The 14,569-nt window shown below is 41.9% G+C and overlaps 1 protein-coding gene across 1 annotated transcript in view; it reads left to right on the forward strand.

Moving 5' to 3' along the window:
• The window catches only part of si:dkey-82f1.1 (DENN domain-containing protein 2A), a 33,155-nt gene that overhangs the window by 2,071 nt on the left and 16,515 nt on the right, over positions 1-14,569 (forward strand). Inside the window, exon 2 of the mRNA XM_053318674.1 lies at positions 14,236-14,322. Coding sequence (XP_053174649.1) covers positions 14,237-14,322 — 86 coding nt within the window. The 5' untranslated portion in view covers position 14,236. The remainder of the gene's footprint in view (positions 1-14,235; positions 14,323-14,569) is intronic.

Raw genomic sequence — 14,569 nt, forward strand, 5'->3', positions numbered from 1 at the left:
GTTTTCATGTCATGCCTGTGCGCATGCTGTCTGTGCCCTCTTTTGGATGTTGTGGTGAAACTTGAGGTTAAAACATGCTTAGAAAATTTCTCTACAGCACTACTAGTGGTCAGAACCTCTCAAACTGCACATGATTATGATAATATTCATGCATCTGTGGATGTGTGATTCGTAAATCAAAAATGCATCTTTTCTTGGGAGATAACAGACACTCCGTTGGAAGTCATACCATAGAGCAACAGGAATGCCTGCTATGTCCTATAAGCAATGACCCTTAAGAGATGGTTATCAATCAGCCAACATATTCCATCTCACTGGTTTCTTCAGGCCTTTCAGTCCAGCCTGTTTTTGGGTAATAGTTAACTCCAAGTACAAGATCCATGGATAAAGCAACACTGGAACATTTGATTTAATATACTTGATTGTGTAAGCAGCTGAGGTGTCCTTTCATTTTGGGACATATTTCTCTGCTCCCTCTAAAATTCAGTGTTGTTTTTATATCAGCATTAAATGAACAGCTTCAACAGGTCTATAGACGTTATAAGGAGCACAAATCAACATTCCTGGGCTCTGTCTCCTGTTTCTGTCTGTCCTGGCGTTGTATTTACTTAACTGGGTAAGGTTGAGAGTTTATTGAATTGAGACTGTCTGACTCTCTGGCGCTGTAGAGAGAAGGTTTATAGAGTTGGAGATAAAGAGACAGGGACTGTCTCTCTGCCAGTCAGCAAGATTGCAATAAATGGGCTGCAATCTTGTAAAGGGGCTCTGGTGTGGAGCCATTGCACGCTTGTGTGTGTGTGTGTGTGTGTGTGTGTGTGTGTGTGTGTGTGTGTGTCTGTTACTGGTGTTACTATCACATACATAGTGGTCTGTCAGATTGGGTCAGTTGTTTACGCTGTGAGTCAGGAGCAGAGGTTAACTGTCTGCATGACTGCTGTGCAAGACAATGTGCAGTGTGGTGGAAAAGTGGGTATTTGTGATTTTGTATTCATCACTCAGAATACTCAAATTCTCTGTGCCTCAGTCCTCTTATTTCAGTGACTCATATTACTCTATCACACAACACACACACACTCAATCAGTCATTATCAGGGCATTTTCGCTAATTGCCTGTTTTCTCTTGTCAGTCACTGAGTCAGTTTCTGTTGTTCCTTTCTGTTCTTCACACAAATTTATCAACACCATTTAGTGTTCTCACTCAATACCCGCCTCTGTTTTCACTCTCGGGCACCCATGATTTCTAACACTGATATTAACACAACCTGACTTATCAATACATACAACACACAAGGTCTCAAATGTACCCAGTGAATGTTAAGGGAATGTTGCATTGGTATGCATGCTTTGTTAGTGTGGAAAAAGGAAAACTGCTGGCAACTGAAACACCAGATGTTTAGCATCGTGACAAGTATGTCATCTCTCAAAACTGAATTAGTTATTTTTTTCTTGGAAGCATGTTGAAATGGAGAAATGTGTCTTGATGATTAATGAGTCACTAGAGCCCAAACGCATCCAGGGAAACAGTGTTTAGGTTCACAATGACAGTATGGTTTCAATTGAAAGTAACTATTACTTGCCTGCTGCACATGCAGACACATTTTGCATACACTTTTTACATACTTACACAGAAGTGTGCATACATATTACTGTAGTCATGTGAAAACTCAGTGGCCTTGTGATTGTCATGGTTTGACTTCAGTTAATTACATTTTCCTCTGTCAACGAATCATCTGTGCATTCTTACATGATGTGTGTGTGTGTGTGTGTGTGTGTGTTTGTGTGTTTGTGTGTTTGTGTTTGTGTGTGTGTGTGTGTACTGGTGGATGCAGCCAGTGATGCAGGATGCCAGCCAGTGACATCTGTCTTCTCTATTCTTTTCTGCTCAAAAAAGTGACAGCAGGGCTTTAGGAGGTTACAGCCCATTCACCCCTCCTATTACAGGAATTGGCTTTTGACAGGGACTCAACAGGGCGGCCTGCAACTTAAAGACCCCACTGGGCCAATCTCCTGCCATCCCCAAGCTGCTGTTGTTACCCTGGTGACATATTGAGGAAAGAATGTGTCCTGTGGGGATGGTGAAAGAATTCTTCTTGTTTTGAAGATATGGTGGGGGTATTGTCGGTGATGTTGGTGGATGGCCATGGTTCATGATCAAAAACACTCCGAACCCCCTCCTCACAAACACACTCACATGCACACACACGCATGGATAATGCTTACCATCTTAGACATCTGCAACCATGTCCTTGTGATGGTCAAACCAATACACACATGCACACATATATATACATGAATGCATGGATAATGCATCACATCACATTAGATACTGGAGACATTTATCCAGACCAAGGATTTTTCATTGGATGCACCCTTAACCGCAACATACACACACATACATGCAAAAACACACACTCTGTCTCTCACAGTCTGTCGCTAGCAAGCTGTCCCTCTGCTTGGTGTCTGAGATGTATTAAAAGAAATCTGACCATGGCTTGGGGGGGGGAATGGTTGCTGCGACTCTAATTGGGACATTTAACAACACATGGTAGACTCCCTGCCCTGCTGCGTTGTTTACATGGACTACAGTAGAGAATGTGAATCTCTAGCAGGGTTGAGGGGCAAAGGCAGAGTCAGCTACAGATTTATGGCAGGGTGTTAGATGTGGACTGGGAGAATAATCACAGCAAACCAATGCTAGTGAGGACCATCCAAAACCCTAGTGTGACCTCAGTGTTGCCAGCTTAGTGTGGCTTTGCAGCTTGTGCCCGCTGGCAGCCCGTGGTAGTGGCAAAAATCCACACACGCATATACTCCAGAACACACGAACACATGTGGGAAAAAGGCACAGACATGGACCTAAACACATACACACAGACACACAGATACAAACACATACAAACATATACTTGAACATGCACAAACATATTGTACTTGCATTTGAACACGCATTTACCATTTGCTTGCCTACCATCCCCAGCTTGGCCAAAGCTTATATGAGACGAAGGCTGCCGTCTGGAAAGGAATGTGTCCATCTGGGTTCAAAGTGTAACTCTAATGTGGCTGTACAGCTCGTTGATTTAGGCTCGGGTTGCCATGTTATGAAGAGCATTCCAAGCAAAATGGGAAAAGGTTACCGCATGCTTTGTTAGTTGGGTTATGTGCAGCGTGTGTGTGTAATATCTGAGATGGAAAAACTGTAAGAGCAATGACCTTCAAACCATTTAAGTAGTTCCAGTCATCTCCTCTCCTGTCCTCTCCTTTCCTCTCCTCTCCTCTCCTCTCCTCTCCTCTCCTCTCCTCTCCTCTACAGAATATCTAGCTCTCACAGCCATGGCTGGGAATGAGAAGAATGTTGTTTACCTGTCAATTAGGGATCTACTCTATAATGAGAATTAAAACAATGTCTGGAGGTTCATCCAAGTGTAACAACTTAATGAGTAGATGCTACAGACGCAGTGCAGACACAGAGGAGCTTTGATCATACTAAATCATAGCTAAACACCTGTTAAGTTCTAGAGCTGGGAAAGTAGCAATTTTATTTTTGTCTGTCTCCAGTGTAATGTTGGTTACATGGTGATCTCATCCTTTGTTATACAGTAATATGGTGTCAAGCTGTCTTTGCTGATCCTAGCGGTATTACATCAGTCTTATTAAACTCTGTAAATGTCTAGTTTGGATGGGGATAGGCTCAGTTTCATTCCAAGTTTATATTGCACTTAATAGTCAATAGACATAAAATAGTAGTGCTATTAAAGAATTTTTAAAAAATCTAACCTGGTCACGTTCTGTTTTGAAGCTATCTTTATTTGATTCAATCCCCAATAACTACCTAAAATGCAAACTTCACAGCCTATTTGCCATGTGCTGAGTACAATTTGTCCTGAGGTTCTTGAGGACATGATGATGGAAACGCACATCTTTAGATCTTTAGTTTTGTTTGGCTTGCTTCAGCAGTGTTAAACACCCCTCTTCATTTCACTCATTTTTTTGTCCACTGGCGGTCTTGGCCCAGGCTCACAGTTGTCGGTCACGGGGTGTGTGGAGGTCAAAAAAGTCGGCTCTGACTTTGACTTTCGAGTTTACACTCCGGAAGAGCACTTTCCCAAGCTCTCGCCTTGTTCGGCTCCCCCGGGACTGGTGGGTGAATTATAAAAATCTGTTTCTGCGCAGGCATGCAGGGGAGAAGGGACGGGACGGGGGAACTCAGATGGGAATTCTCATGCAGAACCTTCAAAAAGTGAAGTAGTGAAAGAAACAGGAAGGAGAAGGAGAGGCGATGATCTTGGCATTGCAGCTAAGCTGAGAGACTGTGGCTTGGAGGAGAAATTTGATCTAGGGCCTAGAGAATAATGTTAGTGTGCTGGAGAGGCCAGGTTATTGTTGAAAGGATCTGTAAGTCCTCTCACTTCTGCACGTTCACTGTTGCTGAGCCTGTTTAAGAGAAAGAAGGTTTTACCATTAGCCTCAAAAATCCCACATTGTGTGTCAGCACAATGTAATATCAGATTGCTGGAACCACTGCTCACTGTAGGGCGTCTCTTTTTCCCTGTGAATGGTGCTGTATTCAATGACATTTCCTCACGTGTCTGTAAAAATCATGCCCTCTGGGTGTTGTTTACAGCAGGCAGGTATTGTCTGAGGTGTATAACATGCCATACCTGTCTCCTGCATTTTAAGGGCATGGTGAAACAAAATACAGCTGTGGTTGCCAATGACAAAAGGTGTGTGGATCAGTCTATCACCTGGCATATTACCTGAGGCTGTTTATAAGTGACCTCACCCATTGAAATTTATCATTGCCTGACAAATCCAAGGCCCATTGCCAGGAAGAGCTCCATGGCCTCTTTTGTTTGCCGAGGTTTCCTGTCAATGGCCTTACTTACTCTGTCAGTGATGATTTATGCTTGCTGCAACCACAGTGCTTCAACCACAGGTGCATCTACATCAAGGTCTTGCTTCTCACTGCCGGATGAGTCTGTGGTGTGCACTGATTTGTCCTTGGAAGGAAAGGAGTTGAATGCTTAAAACTTTAAAGGGATATCGGCCAATTATGTTGCCTAAGGTTTTAATGTCCATTACAAAGGAATGGAAATGTATCTTTGATGTGGCTCAGAAATAAGTCAAGATTAGAATACACATAATAGATCAAAAAATCTATTAATGAGTTAATATAAGAACAGGTCCTCTTCCAGTTCTCTTCTATTTCCATCTTATTTCTGGCTTTAGCTCAAATTAAAAGTTCTTCAGAGTCCTGGTCGATTTGGTGATATCTGTGGCGACTGGTGGCAACTACAATTGGGGTTTGATACTAGAGAAAACATTCGCTGGGCAGCTACTTTGTCGGAAATACAAGCAACTGGTGTATCTGTGAACGGTGCAGCCAAACAAACTCACATTGTCTTAACAAAGAACTTTAAACTTATCTGCTGTTAAAAAATTCCAACTGTTGATTGTTGTTTTGTAGATGTTTTTTGATTAACACCATCTGTGATACAAATACATTGCGTTCCCTGTGGCTGCTCACAACAAAAGCCATGCAGTGTTTTGCCATTTGAAGGCTGGTAATGTGAACTAGCAGCAGTACAAAATTTGGCATTAGCAATAACTTAATACAGCTCTTTAATACTGTTCAGTGTTAGGATAGTGATATGTTTACCTGTGAATCATTTGTGCGTGGGTAAGCAATTTGAATCCATATGGGTATTTACAGAATGTAATACATTTAATGACTATTGCTGAAAAATGCCATTAAAGGATCACAGGATTTGCTTTCATGAAAATCTTAAGGATAATAACTTCTCAATAAGCTTCAAACAAACTAGCTTGAATGACGTGTCAACCACATCTAAAGACAAATAGTGTTTATACTGGTCACTCTCAAAGGCAAAAAAGACAGAGAGGAATGAGAAGTAATTACTTGTACAAGTTGGAATAGTCCGTCTTTCTCAGTCTGTCTCTCCTCACGTGGCATTCAAATAGTTGCACTCAATTCTACAAGTCAATGTAATGAGGTAGTTTTTTGAAGAATGGAAAAAAGATAACTTGAGAGGACAGCTCAGACTGGCAATGTGGCAATGATTGTTGGACTGTCAGTCTCCAAACAGTTAAAAAAAATGGTCCCTGTTAGAAATGGGTTTTCAGATGCTGTTAGACAATCCGATCAGTATTTTCATTTGAAGCATACTGAGGTTTGTAGAAACACAGAATCCTTCGAGGTTAGCTGAGGCTGAAGTGTTTCAGCTGCAGATGTACTGAACGTGGAGTTTTTTGATTCGACAGAGGCATTGTTGGATGGCGTTAAGTAGGCCAAAGTGAGAACTGTGTAAAAGCGGGCCCTGTGATTTGTTGGCATGGCCCCTATAGTTTGTGGAGCCAATGGGGTAATTGGGAGCAGACCGAGGATGAGTCAGGAGCTCTGCTGATGGGAGCTTTCTGTCAGTGGGGAGGAGGGGTTGACATGTCTTCGGGAGGGAGCTGAAGGACAGATGCTCCACCTCTGCAAAGAGATGTAACATGACACCCTTTCCTAGTTGGGGGGATAGAGAGAGATTTGTTTGCTCTGCCTCCAGGATAGATTCATCCTCTTCCATGTCTTTCTCTCGTCACCGGGATGATCCTGTCTTTATCTCTGTTAGAGAGACTTCTTTTCTCTCCATTGAGCCAGTTAAGGCCTCTTTGTAGTTATGGCAATAGTGAAAAACTAGAGAAAGAATAACACATTCATTATCCAATTTTCCACTATGTTAGTCCAGAACCTCCTGCCCACTTTAAAGGCATAAATATTTTTCAGTTATCAACTTTATTTTCATTTTTTAAATTATTTAATGTCAAGAGCCTTTCCTCTAAACTTCGATTTCTAGAAGGGCTTATCAGGTAGAAGTCTTTACTGCATCATTAGCCTGCGAGCCACACCATTTGCAGTCACTGGAATGTGCAATGGAAGCATCAAACTCAAAAGGGAAGGGAGACCTTCCCCACTAAAAGCCTCTGGTTAAACTGTTACTGGATGGTCATTTGTAAACTCTGACAGGTGGAACAAGTGAGAAGGACTTCTAGGAGGATTTTGCTGAGTTTCTCTGGTGTTTTCCTTCCGTTTTCTGCTTTTTTGACCTTGTGGTAGTCAGAGCTGTCCCATTTATCAACTACAGACTCCAAGTTTTTACTGTAACAAGTGAATTTGTCAGCAAAAATACTTGCTCATTTCAAAAGACACAAGAGGTTGATTTTACTTCTACTTCCTGCATGTCACACTACATTTCCTGTCTGTTTTCTGGCGTAAACAAAAACAAGAAAAAAAAAATCTGTGCCATGAATATAAGAAGCCTTCTAAATGGTGAAGCACTTGTTCCCTTAGTTGTGCCAGTGTACTATAATTACATCCACAGTGGCTTCCTCAGTGGTGCAAATTATAATTAAATGATTGTTTATACATTTTCTGAGGTAATATTTTGGCCCATTCTTACAGTACATCTCCCAGTGGGATAGGCTGTAGACACCCAAGCCGTCAAGAGTCTCGGTTTTAAGCGACAGCCACAATAACAAGAAATGCTATGTGTGTGGCCTGAGCAACATAACAATGGATATTTGTGTTATATTTAGAGTGGATTGATAAGCAAAAAATATGCAGGGAGAAATTAATTGTTTGTGGTATCCCCCTACAGTTCCTGTCTGGTTCTGTGGCTAACCCAGTTTCAGTACTGTCTCACGTCCATCCTTTCCCAACAATGGAGGGCGATGGGGGGAGAGGTGGAGGGGCGAGAGGACACAGCACAGCGTGACAGGAGCACTATCAATGAGTTAGTGGGCAGCAGGATGGCTTATATATGCACTGTGTGTATGTGTTTGCTCCTACAGCAAAGGCCAGCTGATAGGGATCTTTACTACTGAACATCTTACAGGGCAGATCCCTGCGGTCTGTGCTGGATATAGAATAAAAAGATAAGGATAGCCAGCTAAACATTGCATACAGGAAAAATTGATCAATTAAATTAGTTTGCAGCTTCTAGAGTTTTAACATACACTTTCTGGCTGTCAATTACATGCACACACACACAGATACGGGCACACACAGTCATAGAGCTGGCCTGTTTGGCCCGTGTCCAAGGCTTTGCTATGAAATCAGCTTGGGAAAGCAGTGGGGGCCCTGAAAGGACAGACATAGAAACAGAGAGAGAGAAAGAGAGAGGGAGACTGCAGAGCCCTTATAAAATTCCATTGTTTATTTGCCTGACCCCCTCCTTCCCTCCTCCTCACCATACATCTCTTCCTTTACCATCAACCCTTCCTTTTCTCTTTCTTTAGTAACCAGGCAAAAACCCTGTCAAAGCCTACCAGGTCAAAGCAGTATTCATTGTAAAATCCCCATGTCGCTTGAACCAAATGCTGCATGTCAGATCTGGCAACCCTGCAGTGCTGGAAACAAATTGGCTGTGCAAGAATAATCTTTGCTTTAGTTTCTCAGAATTGAAGACATTGTACAGTTCAGTATGAAAGCGAAAGAGAGGTTAAGGATTAAAAACTGAATCCCCCTCCTTCCGTCCGTCCTATCCCTCTTTCCCACTCTCCATCATACATCTCTCCCCACAAGTCCAAGACTTTGTGGGAATGAAAGTGAGAGAATAAAAATGAGACAGAAAGAAAGAAAGGATGAAGGACAGAGGGGGAAAAAACAGAGAAGGTTGCCATTCCAAAAAGAGTTGGCTAAATGTGCAGTGGTGCATTAAATTGATTGCAGGCAAGGCTTTGGCACACGCTAAAGTGCCCCACATCTTGTAGGGGATTGGGTCCTCAACTCAGCATGGGTGCAGAAAGAAAGTAGAGAAAATAATATTTTTTCTTTGCAGCATACTATTCACATTTTGAGCTATCATGTTCTCTCCTCGCTCCACATTTATGTAAAACCTCACTTACAAGGACAACAAGTGATTTAGAAGCAGCCACTTGGTGATTGTCTTCCTGTGTTTGGTGAAACTCCATGTCCTGATAGCTGTGAAATGCAGCGTGGGCTGTGAGTGACTTTGCCCTTTTTAGGTATTTGGAAATGACAGAGAAAAAAAAAGAGTGCAGTTGGGAGAAGAACAAGCAAGGGATGATGATGTCATTGTGTTAGCTGTTCATGCAGGGCTGGACAGAGGGATGGAGGGACAGCGAGATGGAGGGGAGGATGAAATCTTTATGAGAAGCAGCTGTTGGGGAGAGGCAGGCAAGCAAGCTTCCAAAGCACTATAGCTGCAGCCCGCCAACAGCTTTCTGACAACAACCCAGAAGCCTGATAAAACTCCTTATGAAACACCAACAGAACCACCTGCACAGTGTTATAAAACTAATTTAACTTAAACAGCAAAACTCTATGTGGTTATCAGCAAACGTTAACACTTACAGATAATATTCAGAGTTAAATCATCACAAAGAGCTCAGCAACAAAGGTACAAACCAAATCAGCCACTGCCGTCTGAGCTGGTATTTTCTACACCTATATTGCAATGCAAAAGATTCACACAAGTTCTGATACATTGGGAAGCAGAGCTGTTATAAGCAAAATCACGATTTCAGGAACAAGCACATTGTGGAAAATATGTGTGGAAGTGTGTGTGTCACCACATTGCCATTGATTGAGTCCAGACTGATTTTTTGGCCCACCTCTGTGAATCCCACATTGTGTAATTTCAGGATACGAGAGCTTGCTTTCTAACATACAGTGCGGTACATAAGCTTGCCAGATCTTTGTGTGAATCAGGGATTTATTTACAACTCTCAGCCTAGAACAAGATCAAATGGTATTTAGTATACGCAAGGTGCCAAATTTATGCGGTTTGACTCAAATTACATAACCAACAGATATTTTAAAGTCAATGCAATCACATTTTCTGTGACTGATGACTTTTTTGGCACACATTTATCAATTGCTTTGATTCAGAGTGAATTGATAGTCAGGAAATTTAACAATATAAACATATAAACAATCATGTTACCCTGAGGATGATTCCTAATGATGGCGATTTCCTGAGCTGTTGCCCAAAGTTAGAGTTCTCACTTCACACTGCTTCATTGATGATTTTGGTGTTTTCATTGGATTTATTGACTCTTGATACTGTATCTTGTTTGTGTGTTTTAATGGTGTTTCTAAGTGCATGTGTCATTAAAATTTCATATACTTTTTAAATTCTACACAAAATGCCTTTACAAGACATTCACATATTGAGATAGACAAGTGTCAATGTCAGTATATCCATTAAAACTGCTCTCACTCTCTTCTCCAATACACCTCACTGTATTGAGGTTTTCAGCCATCTTGCCACCATCAGGGTTACTTTTGATTTGCATGTTAACATCCAGTGGTTGTTTACATCAACACATCAACATTATTGTTAACATTACTAATAATTACCATTCAGCTCTAAGTACAGCTGAAGTGGATGAAGTAGCTACACCACTAAATCCAAAGGTCTGACATCATACAGCTGAGCCTGGCAAGCTGAATCTGAGATGTCCAGAAATGTCCACTGTACAAAAGGTCAAAAGGTTGCTATGGTTATCATTAGGCTAAACTTTACATTGTTTTCTCCCCTCATGGTAAGGACCTAAGAATAGCATCTTTGTTTTGTTTCGCCATTTTTCATCCAACCATCAACTTGGTTTTCTGGTGTGTAATGAGCTGCTGGTGTAGTTATAGTTTTGTTTAAAACCTCCTAAATATACATTTCACATGAACCGATAACTATATGTAAATACATTTCAGATTAGCAGATAACTCCGGCTATTTCTTACAGAAACACATCATGCTACAGTCATTAAGTCACATTGGACAACAACAACATCTCTGTGGTTTACAGTATTTGAGTGCGTGTTTATAGTAGTCTCTCCAAAGGCAGATACAAAGTGACCATCCGCTGATAGAAATCTCCTTCAGGGTTTGTTATTCAACTGATGCTTAGCTCTGATGCCCTGCCTCTGACCCGGCTGCTGCTATCTCTGTCTGGTGAAGGCTTTAAGGCATTTAGGATTGTGTGCTTTTTGCCGGGTGTCAGTGCTGTTTGTTCTAAGGCCAAGAGTGGAGGTTGTCCCTTATGAAATACACTATATTTGTATAATGGGTTTTATCTAAAGGCCATTGGAGGCCTTGAGCCTGTTATCACATGATGCCACAAAACTGAAAAAAAAACCCAACCGTTGATGTTTATGACTTCGTGTACTTTAAGTCTTTGAAAATCAAACATACAAATCCGAAATATTGTAAGTAAGATTTCCATTCTAACACACTTTCCGCTGCCATCTTCTCCACCCAGCTGCTGGTGAACAATACCACTTCCATTTCCTCTGCAACGGCGTGTATGGCCTGTCACACCTCACAGGGCTAAGGCTGAATGGGGCGGGGCAGGTAGGGGTCTTTCGGGTCGTGTGATGTTTTTATTGGCCTCAGCAGATGGCTTCCCTCAGCCTGTGCATTGTTATGGTGGCCATCTTGCTCTGGGGGTCAGGGTTAACAATAGTTGCCAATAGCTGTAGGAGACAAAGGCTTTGCTGCTCCCAAAAAGAGTTTGCCCAGTAACCGAATGCTGTAAAACTGGCAATCCTGTCAAATCGTCTAGAATGGATGAGTCAAGCTAGAAACATGTAGGCAGCTGTGACTCATGAGGTAGAGTGAATCAGAAGAACAGCAGTACGATCCATGACTCCTCCTGTTCGCGTGTCGAAGTTACCTTGGGCAAGAAATTGAACAGATGGTTGTGCCAGCACCTTGAATGGTAGCTTGCCACCATTGTTATGTGAGTGTGTGTGTAAGTGTGTTTGAATGGTTGAGTGAGCAGTAGAAAAAACATTGTAGAGTGCTGTAGAGCTATTTAAAAATAAATGCAGCCATCTACATGTTCAAGTCCAGTAATGCATGTCAGGATGTTTTAGTCAGCATTGTGTGACAAATACCAAATTACCTTTTAAGGCACTAGAATCTCCACTGAACAGCACTTTTTGTTTTGGCCTTGGGGCTCAAAACAATGAGGCAGGACAGCCTAAAAGCTTGCAGTGTTTTCACAGTGCAACAGTATACTTGTATTATTCTCTGCAATATCCACTTTCCTCTTTAGTTTTGACAACCCCTGTCTCCCCAACCCTCCTCTCCTCTTCGATGTGCTCCCTCTCTTCACATCTTCCATATTCCCTCTCCCCCTGTGACATGCAATACCCTTCACAACTCAGAAAAAAATTAAAATGTAAAACTAGGAGGCTCCATACATTCTTTATAGTCCGCCAGTCCATTTCCCTCTCCATGCAGGGTTTCTGTTCTTCATTTCATTTAGTAAAAAGAAAAGAAGATGGAGGGGGAGGAAGGAAAAAAATTGGTTGATGTTTCCCCTAAAACATGTGACCTCTGCTTGGCTCACAGCTGAAAATAATTTGGGCCTACAGGCCAGTGGATGGCTGACGCAAACCCTCCTCCTCTTTCTCTCTTCTCTTACCGGGGGGCTAGGCTTTGGACTGATGGGGATTGGGGAGATAAAGTCAAAGCAATGGAGGGCTGTAAGTTGAGCTGTGTGCAAAGCTGGAAGCTAAAAGATGACATATAGTCATGCTAGACTATTTCTTGTCAGCAGACCACAACCTTTCTGTAGTGTCCATTTTTTCTTTCATTCTGGAGGAAAAAAATACAAGCCCAGAATCATTTCAAAACACTCGACCCAGAGGGCCAATTATGTTGTTAGCTCAGGGAAGAGTTCAGCTATTTGGCTCCAGGTTTTACGTAATCTACCAAAATTGTGGCTTTTCTTCTGTCTTGCCTCACTGCCAGTTGGGACAACAATCTGTGGAATTTGGCTGAATTGGGCTCACATTCCCTACATAGTCGGGGGGCAGGGGGGAAGTGTCAGTGTCAGGTTTATGGGCAGAGGGATGGAGTAGGGTTTGAGCCACGCAGAACTCAGGAAATGTTTAATGGCCTATGAATACCCTGAAGTTTCCCAGAACATCTGGTTGAAGTCACTCATATACACACATCCATATGTTGGTCTAGAGACTGTACTGTTTGGCAGGATGCATGCACCTTATACAAGGTTTTGTGTGTGAGTATACAGCTGGGTTGCAAAGCATTACTGTGAATTTTCTTGAGAACAAATGTATGGATACCATACCCACCGACAGGAGTTAGCCTTGAGCTATTCTCCTTTTCTATGTTAACTAAATCTGTGCCAGGCAGAGGCCTGGCCCTTCTGCTCCATGCCAACGTTTACAGGCCAAATCACTGAGAGCTGTGCTCCAGGGGCTCTAATTTGATGTTACATACGGTTGGTTTTGCTACGCTCGAAGAGTGTCTGGTTTCATAATACTCTGAGAAATGGACCAAGTAATAATTTGAAACCGGCTAAGCATGTCCCCTCGCACTCGCCTTGGCACTCTTCAGCCATAATAAAAAACAGAGGAAAATCTGTAGTTCTGGAAAACACACAAAGCATTAAGAGAGTTATTTTGTGGAATCGAAGGAGAGGATCTGAAATGCAAAAAGAAAATATGTGTGCAATACTTGTCTTGAAAATACTCTAGAAATCTGTTCTGGCAGTTGCTAAAAGACAAGACACAGGGATAACCTAAAAAACTTGAACTGAGTGCCCTTCTCTGGCTTCCAGCTGTGACTGACGTTTTCCTAATGGACCTTAATTATAATACTGTGTTGAGTTTTATTATTTTCCATAAGTTTTCCACTGAGCCACATGAGTACTGGAACCTAATGTGTGTGTATGCCTGTTGGCTAGCTTTGATTTCAGCTGTATCCTCCAATAACTCATCAAGTGCGGACTGGCACTTTGGTGGGGGGGCGGGCGTGCAACCCGTGAGGTCTCCCTCACGACAGTTTAGAAATGGGTTTCCTTGGCCACAGAAATAAGAGGTTGGAGCTATTTGTAAGTTTATATTCACACACTAGAGTTAGAACATTTTCCCCAAGGGAGTCCTAGGGAAACAGCTCTTCTCTTGACCAAACTCTCATTTGTCAGTCTGTATGTCTACCTACATTTGTGTAGCATCTTCATATATTTAGTTAATAAATAAAAAAACAAGATCTGTAACAGTTTGACTTCCAGATGTTTTTTTCTTTTGCAACTTCATGACCTATACAGGATGATATTTGTGTGGTGCACTTGCATTAATGTGTATTTAACACATTTTTACCATCTGCACAACATGCTCACCCTATTGTACAAATGTATTATACTAAGTGTCTGTTTCTGTCTTTGTCTGACTGTGCAGGATGCCAGCTGCTAGCACCATGACAGGTGGGAGGGCCCTGCTGCTCTGTGCAAACACTGACAACTGTATCTACCAATCAGTCAACGGGTAAGTACCTCAAAAGCCAATCAAACAGTCCACTTTTTTGGATTCTGTCTTTTAGCAATGACTCATTTCTTGATGCCAGCACAAATGCTTTTGTAACACATATTTTTGTACATGCTACTGTCAAAGTCTGACAAGCCCCTTATTGTGCCCATCTAATGTATTGTATATTTAAATCATTAATTATTAAATGACTTGTGATTGTTCCATGTACAAATGAGACTGGTTTGTTTGTGGTAGTGTTTTCTAG

The sequence above is a fragment of the Scomber japonicus genome, chromosome 5, assembly GCF_027409825.1.
Source record: "Scomber japonicus isolate fScoJap1 chromosome 5, fScoJap1.pri, whole genome shotgun sequence".
NCBI classification, from domain to species: domain Eukaryota; kingdom Metazoa; phylum Chordata; class Actinopteri; order Scombriformes; family Scombridae; genus Scomber; species Scomber japonicus.